This window comes from Stigmatopora nigra, chromosome 5, assembly GCF_051989575.1.
Source record: "Stigmatopora nigra isolate UIUO_SnigA chromosome 5, RoL_Snig_1.1, whole genome shotgun sequence".
NCBI classification, from domain to species: Eukaryota; Metazoa; Chordata; class Actinopteri; order Syngnathiformes; family Syngnathidae; genus Stigmatopora; species Stigmatopora nigra.
Window position 1 is genome coordinate 12,197,771 of NC_135512.1, and position 15,329 is coordinate 12,213,099.

Genomic DNA, 15,329 nt, shown 5'->3' on the forward strand with positions numbered 1-15,329 from the left:
TCAAAAATAGCTGTTATGTACGTATATTTAATCCTTTTATATGAAAAATTCCAAGCATATTTGTTTTTTGTTTTTTTGCGATAAATAAGCGCGAGATGAGCACTTTGAAAGCATGACAGGCCTATAGGGAACCTAATTGTCAAAATAAAATGTACTCCACCAAATTATTCAGTGCTCTAGAATGCCCAAAAATTGGTCAGGGTCTGAGATCGAGGGTGTTTGCGTGGGTTTTCTCCAGGTACTCTCACGGCCCAGAAACATGCTTGGTATGCGGTTTGAACACTCTAAATTGCCCAAAAGTATAAATGTGAATGTCTGTTTTCTTCCGACCTTTGATTGGCGGTCCAGTGGATGACCATTGTACTTTTAGAAAAGAAAAGTCATGAGATCAATAAATCAATAATAAATCAATAAAGCTCGGTGGAACATGTGGTTAGCGCCTCGGCCTCACAGCTCTGGGATCCTGGGTTCAAATCCAGGTCCCGGTGTGGAATTTGCATGCTCACCTCGGGCCTGCGTGGGTTTACTCCCGGTTCTCCGGATTCCTCCCACATTCCAAAAACACGCATGTTAGGCTGATTGGACACTCTAAATTGCCCCTGGTTATGGGTGTGAGTGTGCATGGTTGTCCGTCTCCTTGTACCTTTTGATCGGCTGGACTCTGATTCAGGGTGTCCCCTGCCTCTGGCCTGGCACCCGCTGCGACCCTAATGAGGATAAAGTGCTTCAGAAAATGAGAGGGAGAGATAATGGACAATGACATGGCAAAATAACTTCCACCGGTTGACCTTGGTCTTCAGTCACATGATTCCTCAGATAGCCAGTTGGGTTTGCATTTTTTAAGAATGTCTTTCTTTGGGGTCTTATATAACCTGGCCTGCGGTCGGAGATAAGTTGGCGGTCCAGTGGTTGGACACCCAGCAGTTGTAGACCACTGTGCTTCACTTAAGCAAGACATTTTGGTTTTGATTGAGGGTCTATATCAGTCAATTTAGTGTCCCTTTAAATGATTCAAAAAAACGAACAAAAAATGAATGAATGACTCCTCTTTAGTTTAGTGAGCTGAAAGATAGTTTGTGGTGGCCACAATGTAGTGGATTGTGACTGCCTGGGGAGACTTGGGAGGGTTTTGTGCAGTAATTTCATACAATTAACACACGTGCAGCAGCAGCTATGAACAGGACGGGACCAACTTTTTGGATTAGAGTTTTTAAAGAAATGTTTTCACCCTGTTAGGACTTCATTTCTCGAGAGCATTGATATGAATGGAAGTTTACTCTCTATGTCCATTATTTAAAGTGACATGCACCTAAATACTATGTAGGGCACCATTTTCCATTTTACAGTAAGCTCGCTAGAAGTGGCTTTGAAATGAAATCATTTTAACTACCTAGTTTTCTGTATCCCACCCAGTGACAGAGCAATATATAAACAGACGACCTTTGAGTTGTGAATAGAAAAACGTCTCTCAGTACATAACTCATGAAATCCTACAATGCAGTCAATTAAATGCCTCTGTTGATATTTCCTCTCTCCCCTTTCTGCTTTTCTTTTCTTCCCCCTTTCCTGTAATGCAATGCACCGATGGAAAGTGTATTCGGTGCCAATGCACATAGACAGCGCTGTACATAAGCATGCAGATACAAACACGTATGACCTCTAACTGGAAACACCACTTGTCATATAGACATACAGTCCCGAATATAGACAAAGAATACAACTTATAGGATTCACAATGCCCATTCTTCCTCTTTTAATAAATGTGCTGGGCTGTAAAGAAACTCTACATGCCAAAGACAGTCTGCTCCACTAGTTTGTGGTTTTGCTTCCAAATAAGCTCAGCCATATGGAAAGGAAAAGACCTGTAAAACTCATTATATATTGTGTTTTTTGACGTAATGGTGGAATGCTTTTCACTATACTTTTTGAGTTTTGGACAGAAAATGAAATGGGTTTCAGAGTAAAAGCATCCATAGTAGAGCTGTGTGTAACTTAAAGCTTGATACTTATAAATGGAGTTTTTGGGGTGAGTTGTGGTTATTTTTCTGATTTTGAGCAATTTTTTTCTCTTTAGATCCTGTCGTTTCGGCAGATTATTTCATGCCCACATAGGTTACTATACTGACCTTCATCCCACTCTCTTCTATTGTGGGCAAAATACAACCTTTACAGGGGTTGAAAATTGATCTCTGGTTACCATGACAATCTAACGGCCTATTTTTAGCTACATTGTCGTTTTCTCATGCAGCATTTATTACCACTTACTGAGATTTTTCAAATTGCCATGCAAAGTTTATATTGAGGATGTAATAATAATAATAATCGGACATAGGCTTTGTCATCATCATTGACTCAACAAACAACAACAACAAAATGCCGAATTGTCATCATATCCAGAAACTGCGTATGACGAAATTGGTAGTGCTTCTTTAAAGGTGCGTTTTCTCGGCAAAATACCCAAATACCGTATTTTCACGACTATAAGGCGCACTTAAAAGTCTTAAATGTTCTCCAAAATAGACAGTGCGCCTTATAATCTAGTGCATCTTATATATGGAAAAAACTGAAAAACCAAAAACGAAAAACCACCACTGTCGGATATTAAAAAAAAAGACAAACGCCTGAACTGAAACAATACTGATAAATATGCAGATGCTATCTTAGTTTACAAAATCTTCCATCATATAGCTCCTCCCCCACTGCAAGATTTTATACAAAAAAATCCAAAACATCAACAATGGCTGGCTCTAGAGGTGACTGTAAAGTAGTGAGTGCTTCATACCTGGAAGTCAATTGCAATTACCGTATCTTCACGACTATAAGGCGCACTTAAAAGTCATAAAATTTCTCCAAAATAGACAGTGTGCCTTATAATGTGGTGCGCCTTATAATACAGTGCGCCTTATAATGCGGAGCGCCGTGAAATAGTGAAAATAATGATATAGTTGTAAAAATACGCTAAGTGATAATTTCGGACACGTAATTTGGCATTTTCCCGTTATGGATACATCGCATATTGGTTGATGCATGGATGTTCCATTTTTTTACATTTTTTTAATTGATATTACCATGTTAATGTGTTCCTGGACTAGTATGCACTTTTTTTTTATATGAGATTCTATAAACAAAAAGGGTGAATGAGTTGATTGCTTGGTTTCCCGCTTCCACTAAAATAAAAGATATCCAGTAGTTTAAAATCTATGTTTTATTCAACTTCTTTTGCTATTCCAGCACCTCCTCAAAGCTCTTCCACCTTTCTGCCAAATGTCATGAAGACTTTCAGTAAGTCCTGTCTTTTCCTTTTGTGTTTTAAACTCGTCAATCAGGCATAATTCGTTATTCATGATATTCATTCTAGCTCTTGAAATGAAGGGATTTGATTCACTAAAGTAGTTGGTAACCTTTCCGCTGCTGATCATTCTTTTGAACGCTAGCCAAGCCATCCATGCCATTACCTACCTTGAATGCTCTCAAACGGCTTTTGCTTCAACAGTCCATTTCTGGGGTGCTAAAAGACGGGAGGCTTCCTGCGTTCCCCCAAGAGACTGAAAAGAGAGCTGAACAGTTTGCTCTGGTCATGCGGAGAGGGAGGAAGCTTCCTGCTGCTTTCTTCCTTTCCCTTCTAACACCCATACACATTCATTCACAAGAGAGCCATTAGAAGTGACTTGATTCTCATTTAAACCCAGTTTTTTTTTTGTTCACATGAATGTTGAGGAAAAAAATATTCCAGTTGGATGAACAGTGTCCAAATCTCAATTCAATTACCAGAAAACTAAATGCATTGAAAGACACTTTGACCAAATTGTGGCTACTCTATTTGTCTAATGGTTTTCATTCACAAATATCATTTTTCCATTAGATATTACAAGACGTGAATCTGTACAAATCAATCATATCCAATGAACCGTTTAATATAAAAACCTGGCCATTACAAATTTACTGTAGTATATTACCTTTCAGGCTGCCTGGCCGATTAGTGGTTAGTGTGTTGGCCTCACATTTGGGGGGTCTTGGTTCAAATCCAGGTCGGTCCTCCTGAGGTTTTAAGTTTCCCAATAAATTATTTTTAAAAATTCAAATCTTTCTTCTGCCAAGCTGTACCCTCAAAACTGTACAACCAAATAATATAGTTAATAGTGGAAAAATCTACACTGCAAGTTCAGTTCATGAAAAATGGGAGCAACAACGAAAGTGTCGTCGTTATTTTCGTCTACGAATAAACACACTCCACTTATAATCTTATATCATATAATATATTCAATTGCATTTATCTATAATTAAATCAACTTCTTTCAACCTCAAGTCATGCAAAGGTCAAATGCTTTTGGTGCCTTACATCATGCGAGAACTCGGCAATTCTTTTGAGATTTCATCTCTATTTTCAGCTCAGTAAGCACTTAAAAGATTAACATTCAGCTACCATTGATGGGAAAAAAGAACATGTGATGCTGATGATAGGCAGCAAATGAGCGTGCACATTCCTGGCTTATTTTATAATACTAAATAAAGTATCCTAATGGATAGTTAACGGGAAAAATTGGAGATGTCTGTTGTCAATAATAATTATCATTTTAAAGTTATTCTCATTTTTATAAATAGCATTAATTCATGAGCGGGATTACAATGCTAAAAAAATTGACGTACAGTAAAAGAATTAACAATTAACTCAGCAAGTGATTTTTTCTGGCAATGACAGTTTGATTTTTTATGTTGGAAAACATTTCTCATTATTTTTTTATGGGATAAATATATCTTAATGAAAACAAATGAGGTGTTGGTAACATTAGACAAGTTGTACTCACATTCAGTTTTATACTCAAGTCTAGATTTTCAGTTCTTAATTACTATCCAATATTTGCAAGCCTGATGATGAGATAAACAAAGTAAGCAAATATAATAAATAAGGTATGTTGCTTTGCATACTGTATGCAATCCCAATTCAAAAGATCTGTTGCCATTAACCCTATTGACCGACTGTATGTATACATATATATGTGTATATGTATAAATAAATGTGTATATATATATATATATATATATATATATATATATATATATATATATATATATATATATATATATATATATATATATATATATATATATATATATATATATATATATATATATATATATATATATATATATATATATATATATATATATATATATATATATATATATATATATATATATATATATATATATTGTTTTTTGTTTATTTATTTTTACATTTATGTATTTATTAATTAATTAGCTATTTATTTATGTCTAAAATGTATTTTGCTGTGTCTGTATTCTCACCCTCTTGCTACTGTTAGAGTGACATTTCGGGATTAATAAAGTTATTTCATCTAATTCTGACGGCTCTCTGAACTATATTACCCAAATGCCACGATGTCATGAGTCCTTCACATATAAACATATGCAAGTTCACGGCTCAGCCGTGAGGTGACAATAATGTGCTTGTAGGAGTGGCAGAGTTATGCAAAAAGAGGAGGAGCTACTCGGTGTGAGGTCTTGTCTGGGCCAAAATTATATTTAGTGTTTTTGTGTCTGGCAACACCATTGAAAGAATGTTTCGCGCACAGCCCCAAGGTTTAAAGTTGGACTCTTGGGGCCTTTCTGAGTGCTGTTGATGATTATAGTGTAACTCAAGACTGGGGGGAAAATGGATCTGCTTTTTTCAAAGCCTAACGTGACTGACTCAAAATCTGTGATGAGAAGACTTTGGTTAAAGAAAGAAAAGCACATATTTTAAGACCGCTCAAAATTTCCACTGTTCCCCTTTCCACAAATACATACTAGGACTTTGTTAGGGCAAAACAAAGTGCGACATTTACATAGCAACATGGCTTCTTCTCATCCCATTAGAAACAGCCTGGGGTGCTTAGGGTGCTCTCAGATAATGGAATCCCGAGAGTAGGCTGCTGCTTTCGGATGTTTTTTATCCAGTGGTCCTTTGGCTCGACAGGATACCGAGGGAAACAAACAAAAGTGGGGGCGAGGGCGCAGAGTTCCCATAGAGTAACGTTGCTTGTCGTAGGTCAGGAGAAGTGGAGGCCATTGGGGAATTTTGGAATAACTTTACAATAATTGGGCTCTATATTTGGAGGAACAACATTGAGAGTGAAAGCAATGTTTATTGTCCACATATGTGTGCGCGTGTGTGTGTGTGTGTATGTATGTATGTATGTATGTATGTATGTATGTATGTATGTATGTATGTATGTATGTATGTATGTATGTATGTATGTATGTATGTATGTATGTATATATATATATATATATATATATATATATATATATATATATATATATATATATATATATATATATATATATATATATATATATATATATATATATATATATATATATATATATATATATATATATATATATATATATATATATATATATATATATATATATATATATTTATATAATATTTTTTAAGGCGCACCGTCGGATTTTGAGAAAATTAAGTCTTTATGGTGCTTATAGAGCGTGAAATACGGTACCTGTTGTTCATACATAGGTGCAAGTGAGTGGAGCCATGTCAACTCAAACTCCTGATTAGTTCATGGGTTAACTGATATGTTTCAACATTGATTCACTTCCTTAACCGCTTATTCTCACGAGGGTCCCTCGTTCTGGGGCCTTTCCCAGCAAACTGTGGACAGTATGCACACTAGACCTTGAGTCAGTTGCCATTGCATCACTGACATTTTCAAATAGTGAATGTCCACAGATGAGATCAATCCAAAATTCAAGATGCCATTTAATTCTACCTTTTTTATGTATAGAGCAGTGGTTCTTAACCTGGGTTCGATCTCAAGGGTTCGGTGGAGCCTCTGCCACGGAGGTCAAGACACATCGACTCATCATGTCTATTGATGATAACATGCCCCGCTTGAACATCACTGGCTGCAGATGATCATGTGACATTGCTCGGCCAAACAGTACAGCGAGGAATTTATACATCTTGAATTTGAAAAATATCATAATTTATTTTACACTAAAGTAAGGTTTGGTGAATGTATATATTAAACTGGTGGGGTTCAGTAGCTCCAACAAGGTTAAGAACCACTGGTACAGAGTCAAAAGTCCAGACAAAAGTGCTCATACAATTGAAACCACCGTCGCCAGGAAATGCAAGGTTCCAGTAATGGTCTAATTTAGTATTCATAATGCACTTCCTCTTCCTACGCATTGCTGATGCAGCGTTCAGAAATTCCAAGCCCATTTGGAGGCATGAATACATAGATGCACAGTTTTCAGTACATGCACATATTTCAAAGACAAATGGCTGCATAGTTCATGTGAGTTCATTACCACACTTGACTTTTTGTTATCCGTCTAGGTCAAGTTATCAGCAATGACTTCGTCTGTTAGTCAAATGAAGCATAAGAAAGCCTCCTCCCCATGCCCCTATTCATGAGGAAAATAGCCCTTCAGCCTGATGCTTAAGACGATGCTTATTCCCACATCAAAGGCATTTTTCCTATGGGTGGAGTTAGAAAACAGCAAACAAGGGTTAAGAAGCGTGGGGCGACGCTGTGTTTCATGCAGCCGCGTGGACCCTGGGTCGAACCAATTAGGTCCTAATTGAGTGTCAGACTGAAAAGGGGCCTTTCAGCTGCCCCTTTTTCACCCTGTTAGTCAGAGACAATCATGCTTTGTGACACAAGCACCCACTGATCTGAGGGCATTCCTCACCCGACCCAAATATGGCAGACCAGGCTTAGACCGGAGGGCCGTCTTTGGTTGTTGTTGAAAAGGTGCATATTTCTATATGCCACCAATTTTTTGAATTTTAACTGTGCATCATTTGTAAACCATGAAACAAGAAATTTGTTTGATTTGAATTCTGATTCACCAGATTCAAATATTAATGTGTCATCTAAGCATGAGATAAAGTTTTATTATGCTGTGATTTTGTTGTCTAAAACGATTGCCTCTATAGCATATGTGTCAAAGTGGCGACCCGGGGGCCAGATCTGGCCCGCCGCATCATTTTGTGTGGCCCGGGAAAGTAAATCATGAGTGCCGACTTTCTGTTTTAGGATCAAATTAAAATGAAGAGTCTAGATGTATATTACACTTCCTGATTTTCCCCCTTTTAAATCAATAATTGTAATTTTTTAATCATCTTTTCTGTGTTTTTAGTTCAAAAATCATTTTATAAAATCTAAAATATATAAAAAAGATTAAATAAACATTGTTTTAGATCTAAAAAAAATGAATATTCAGGGCTTTTAATCCAGTTCTTTAAATCCATTTATAAAATAAAAAAATATAAATATTATATCTAAAATGGTCCGGCCCACATGAAATCGAGTTGACGTTAATGCGGCCTGCAAACCAACCCGAGTCTGGGACCCTCGCTCTATTTTGTATCGGCCTACTAAAGCTAAAGAAACACCAGTGGCTGAGTGGTTATCATAACTTCCTTCAAGGTTTGATGCTATGGGTTCAAATATCAGTTATGGTTTTAACAGTTTAATCTTCCTATACTTGAGTATGTGTTTTCCTGCGTAATCCATCATTCTCCCAAACACGTTACACCATGTTCAAACTGGCAACTGAAATCCAGTTATTTTAGCCAAACCAAGTTGAAACTGGATGGCTACCGTTTTGGATTAAATCCATTCAAGTCTCCCACGTGCATACTGGCTTGCAGTACACCTGGCTTTCATGCATAGAAGCATAACAACAAATGGTGTTACGATCAGCATACGATTACAGTTTTGTGTTCTGTCTTGTATTTATTGCACAGTTCAGACTGCAATCACATCTGGAAATATCAGATTTAAAAGCACATACAGAAATGGCCTGCATTGAAATCAAAATATTCCCTATTTAACCTAAATTGCCCATCGTAAAATGATGTTATTGAAAACCAGCCCCATTTTAGGGAAGGGTCATTTCTGCACCAAACCATGAAAGACCATGAGAAAGATCATGAGAGATCCTAATGGAATGTCATGGGAACTTACTACTAAAGTAAAATATAGCTTCATCTGAAATTAGTCATGCATCATACATCAAATAGTTTACATGGTTCCATGTTAAAGTGTCTTTCTTAGCACTTCTTCAGTCCCCACAAAAAAAGTAAAAGGCCCTGGAAAAAAAGCCTCTGTTTGATTGTTGTTGTTTATTCCCCACATATTCCCTCCCATCTGAGGTTTTGAGTTCATCACCCCATGACGTCTCTGCTACAAAAAAAAACTGCATTCCTATGAGAAATATCACATATTTCAACCCCTAAAGTATTGTTTGTCTGCATTTTTTGTTGTGGCGCATCCCTATAATGTTATGATTCATTTCCGTACAACTGAAATACATTTGAGCTAAGATTACAGATTACAGGGAGAGAGAGAGAGAGGATTTACATTCCCTGGGAGCCAAAGTGTGTCCAGCATGAAGCAATCCGGTGCCAGGCAACCAAAGCTCACTTTGTTTACTAAAAGAGGGGGACTGCATTGAGTTTGCAAGGGCTCTCCCATCCACCAAAGTAGATTTCCCTTTGTTTCCTTTGCCGTTATGGACTTTTGCAGTGAACTTGCCATAAAATGACCTTTGACCCAAGTGTTAAGGACTTCCAAGCCTACATGGATAAACATCAGTATTCACGGTGGCTTGAATTAATGTCTGGCGATCCATGTCAAGCTGCTTAATCCTACTCCAGGTCAACATTAATAAGGTTGATGGTTACAAACGGTAGCATGACCACTGACACCGCATTATACGCTGATTAATTTCTCCTCTGTGATACGATTAACATGGAACAAATGTGATGTTGGAAATATACCCAGGTTTTAACTAATGTATATGTTCAGTCTTGTAGTGTGTTTTAATAGACACTCTATACAAAGTAATGAGAAATACAATAACTGTATCGTAAATGTCCTATCATTAAAGACCAAATTTGGGTAAATAAAGTTGTCATGTTTTATTGGCCTTTCTCTGAAATATTGTCACTTTATCTAATCAATTATCTAAACATGACCTGGAATGAATTTAAACAAACAGTAGGAGTAAGTATTCTTGACTATATTCCAAAACAATAAATCCAATTATGCAGGAATTTGCATCCCAGACTACTAAATTAAGCCAAGTCTTACCCAATGTTTTTATATCATGCATAGATTGCTTGACTAATTTTAAGCAGTCTTCGTGTACAGTACCATTTTATTTTTATTTTTAAACCGTTTTAACTTCAATATGATAATTTGATTGCATTTACCACATATTTGTTCCACACAAGGGACTGTCTAACAAAATATAATATATTTTCAAGGTTAATTGGTTCATTCATTCATTTTCTGAACCGCTTATCCTCATTTATTGTTATGCTTATCCGCACAGTTTGATTCATTTTACCCATAATTTATTTTGGAAAGTGCTAAACTTTATAAGAGTGAATTGATTCATGAAACTTAAAATTCTGGCCTTTTCTTGCTCAATTATCAACATGCTAAAATCTATCCTATGACTGTTTTCCAAGAAGTGCCTGATTACAGGACCCCTTGGAAAATTGCTGGCGAAACACTTGAATGGACATGGCATTTGTTTTGATTACTATCAATATGCTGGTTACTGTTTTATTTTTTAAAGATTGTTAAATTGACTCATGTTCCTATTGATTGAAAACATTTGTATTTCTCAGGTTTGGACATTCTTTCCTAGGCAGATCAGGGAAGTATTCTGAGCCCAATGTTCTCTCTGTGGTTTTCTTTCCGCAACCATATCCGAACCAAGCATGGCATCAGTCCTTTGCACCGTTTTTGCCAAGGAAAGTTATCCTTCTATGGTCAACACCAGTGAGCCAAATAACAAATCCTGCAAGACTGAGTTTAATGACTGCTACTCTTGTGCCTCCATGTGGCTGAAATATAGTATGGTGCAAAAGCTTTCTTTATACAACCTCGTACAAAATACTACATCAGGAATCTCTCATCTCATTTTCTGAACCACTTTATCCTCACTAGGGTCGCAGGGGGTGCTGAAGCCCATCCCAGCTGACTTCAAACTAGAGGCGGGTGACACCCTGAACTGGTGGCCAGCCAATCGCAGCACACAAGGAGACATACAACCATTCAAACTCACACTTATACCTAGGGGCAATTTAGTGAGTCCAATCAGCCTACCATGCAGGTTTTGGAATGTGGGAAACTCACACAAGTCTGGGGAGAACATGCAAACTCCACATAGGTGGACATGAACTGGATTTGAACCCAGGATTCCAGAGCTGTGAGGCCGACGCGCTAACCACTTGCTCCACCGGGCGCCCCCTGTGCAACTTAGTATACATACTGTATTATTTCTAATTTTGTTGGTGAAGTGTAGTAATATATGTATGCCTCTGAGAGACGCTATGACATTTCCTGAATGTCATACAGTAAGTATCATCCCATTTCATTCTAACCCGGCCTCACAGTGAGGGACCTGGGTTCAAGTCCGGGTCGGTCCACCAATGTGGAACTTGGATGTTCTCCCCGGGCCTGTGTGGGTTTTCTCCGAGTACTTGGGTTTCCTCCCACATTCCAAAAACATGCATGATAGGCTGATTGGGCACTCTAAATTGCCCCTAGGTATGAGTCAGAGCGTGAACGGGTTTCTGTCTCCTCGTGCCACCGATTCAGGGTGTCCACGGCCTCCTGCCCCAATATCAGCCGACACACACCCACGAGCCTTGTGAGGAAACTAAATGAATCTTATTTGAAGATGTTTACAAATGGTTTCTACAGTCAAAGAACGTTGTAAGGTTTAGAATTTAAATAAATAAAAAGCAATAGCTAGCTCAGTGGTGAAAGTCAAGCCAGAGAATTTGGTTATTTATTCAGACTCAGATGCAGCTGTGGTTTGTTTGAAACAAAGCAACGTGTCAGTTAATTCTGAAATAATATTGTACTTCATTATAATTGAAATGATAAACGGCAGGGTTGAGCTATTGTGTGTTTCAGGTCATTCTGGGGTTTCGGCTGATGAAATTACTCATTGCCTTGCCAAATCAACATTGATAAATTAGTTCAGTATGAGAAATGTGAATATAGAAATAAAACCAAGGAACATCTTGAGCAGGAGTGGCAAGACAAAAGGGAAAGGGAGGGGACAGGGGCAAGTTTTTCTGGAAACTGAACAGATGTAATGTTGACGAAATGAATTGAGGCTAAATTCTTGTTGACCAATTTTCATTCAATGAATGTTATGCTTTAACAGAGACCAACACAGTCGTCTATCAACAAATAATTTATTTTCACAATGAAAAATAGATAAAATATATCAATGTGCTATAACAACAGTTATTCATCATATTTCAGTATTTTTTCGCCATTTAAATATTTTCAAATTTAAACACGCTGTACACTATGAGAACACTGTAGTGATCTGATTACAATAAAAGCAGATGTTTCAACACAGCTCATTTTACATCATATATATATATATATATATATATATATATATATATATATATATATATATATATATATATATATATATATATATATATATATATATATATATATATATATATATATATATATATATATATATATATATATATATATATATATATATATATATATATATATATATATATATATATATATATATATATATATATATATATATATATATATATATATATATATATATATATATATATATATATATATATATATATATATATATATATATATATATATATATATATATATATATATATATATATATATATATATATATATATATATATATATATATATATATATATATATATATATATATATATATATATATATATATATATATATATATATATATATATATATATATATATATATATATATATATATATATATATATATATATATATATATATATATATATATATATATATATATATATATATATATATATATATATATATATATATATATATATATATATATATATATATATATATATATATATATATATATATATATATATATATATATATATATATATATATATATATATATATATATATATATATATATATATATATATATATATATATATATATATATATATATATATATATATATATATATATATATATATATATATATATATATATATATATATATATATATATATATATATATATATATATATATATATATATATATATATATATATATATATATATATATATATATAAATATATAATATATTATATGCAGGTTTTATTTACAAGAAATGGCAACGTAAAATGACTTCTGTCTGACACGAGTTGTATATGCAGAATCTCTGAATTGACACCATTCTTTTCTCTTTGTCTCATCCTCATTCTTGTTGTGTTCAGAACCATTACCTGAGTTTACATACCCTCATAAGTAACCGTTGTAACATCACTATCGAGATGCAGTTTGGCCAACTAAAATTTGGATCTATGAGTCACATCACAATAGAATCCATGTGTAGTGTGAGGTGAGGGTGTTCTGCTTATTTATCGTTAAACACTTATCTGCTTGAAAGTTGTCTGAATGGTTAAACTCAGGGGCGCTCAAACATTGTTGCTCAAAGATCTACTTTCCAAGTAGTCAACTTTGTGAGATCTTTCCTTTTTTCCAGGCCCCTGACAAAGGTAATCAGTTATTCATGCTGATGATATAGATACCTAATGCCAACAGGACCCAACATAGTGTAGGAAAGTAGTAATCGTGCTTGGACTCGCGATGACGCTGTTTCCCAGCTCAAGTCCCATATAAAATTTTACTACAAATCCAAACCATGGATCAAATCTTAGTGTCATGCAATCTACCAACAGCACCTTAGCGATCGACTAGTAGCTCACGGCCGACATATTGAGCACCCAAGGTCATTGTATATACTACATATGAAGATCTTTCATCTCTCTTTATATCTCTCCTATATATACTATATAGGGAGGCCTATGCTGTGGTGACTCTCCCTCCACAGTGGGAGTGAAAATTGTTTAGGTTTCCGTTAAAAGCACAATTTTCTCTGCTTAAAAGGAACGTTTAAAGCGCGTCATTACCTTACCTGTAATAAGATATAGCAGCACTGCTGAATAACATTGTGGAGTTACACACTATTTAAAGCTCTTTGGCATAGTTTGACATTCAAAGTCAATTTAATTCTGCTGAAACTGATTTCCATTTGAAAGTCTTCAGCGATGAGGATGGCAATTATGCAGTAAAAAAGACATTATCTAATGTGGAACATTGTGCAAATTACAGGAGTTTTTTCTTTTTCCTTTTTTTCAATCTGGTGTTTGCCTTGAGGAGATTGCAGTTCTGAACTGGGGCATGTAAAGTGGCGAGAGATCGCAAGTAGTTGCGGAAAGCAGCTCTGTGGGCGTGAGGGTCGACTCCACTGAGCAGTCATCTGTGTTTAAAATGATACCTTTCAATAGCCCTTCTTTCTTCTCTTCCTCCCCTCGCTCATCCTTAACTTCATAGTCCATTCCAAGATAGAAACCCTTCTCTTCATTCGCATCTTCTTGATCCGACGTTTCAAAAAGTTCCTCCACCGAGTTGTAGGAGCAGGATCTACGCGGGTCTTCCATCTCTACCCCATTGCAGCTCTCCAACTCCCACAGGCCACCAGGGAAGGATCCGGAAATGTCTGAGTTGTTGGCGGAAAAATTACCTTCGTCACTAGAGCTACTGCCGCTACCATCCCGATCACAGGGAGAAATGATCTCTTCCCGCTGTTTTGGGTTAGTGAGTAGCACTGAAGCGTATGCCACGGAAGACTGGGCTGAATTTTCCATGATACTCGGTGAAGAATCGTGGAGCTGCAGCTCATCAAGCCGTGGCCTAGGGGAGTTTGAACTATCCAAAGTTTGGACTGAAGGGGAAATGCCACCCAAGAGAGATTCACTATTCACTGATATGTTTTGGTTCCCATCAAGAAAAGAACGAAGGGATGCAATGTCTGAAGTCGGGGACATAAGTGGGCTTTGGACCAAAGCCGTGGTAAGAACGGAGAGATTAGACTGTTCCATAATAACCACTTTGGAAATGTTCTCTGAGGGGAGAAGCAGTGGCCAGGCTGGCATTACATCAGAGGCTTGGAATAGCTCGTGTAAGGTGTCAGGCTGAAGAAAAGAATGAACATTTGCTTAAAGTACTGTTTTCTAATTTTGACCTAGCTAAGACATGTATACTGTATTTACTTGTAAGTGCTTAAGTTCATGGTACATTCACTGAGCGTGAAAGAATTCAAGTATAACATTAAAAATGTTAATATTTTAGGTTGGCAGTTGCTTGACACAGAATTGATTATATTGACCTATTCTCAAT

General features: G+C 35.9%; 1 protein-coding gene across 2 annotated transcripts in view; it reads right to left on the reverse strand.

Annotated features, from left to right (window-relative positions):
* Positions 1 to 13,238: 13,238 nt before the first annotated feature.
* The window catches only part of lepr (leptin receptor), a 32,596-nt gene continuing 30,505 nt past the window's right edge, over positions 13,239 to 15,329 (reverse strand). For both annotated transcript variants that reach the window (XM_077717706.1, XM_077717707.1), the window contains exon 16: positions 13,239 to 15,124. In XM_077717706.1, the coding sequence (XP_077573832.1) occupies positions 14,285 to 15,124 (840 nt within the window). In that variant the 3' untranslated portion in view covers positions 13,239 to 14,284. The remainder of the gene's footprint in view (positions 15,125 to 15,329) is intronic.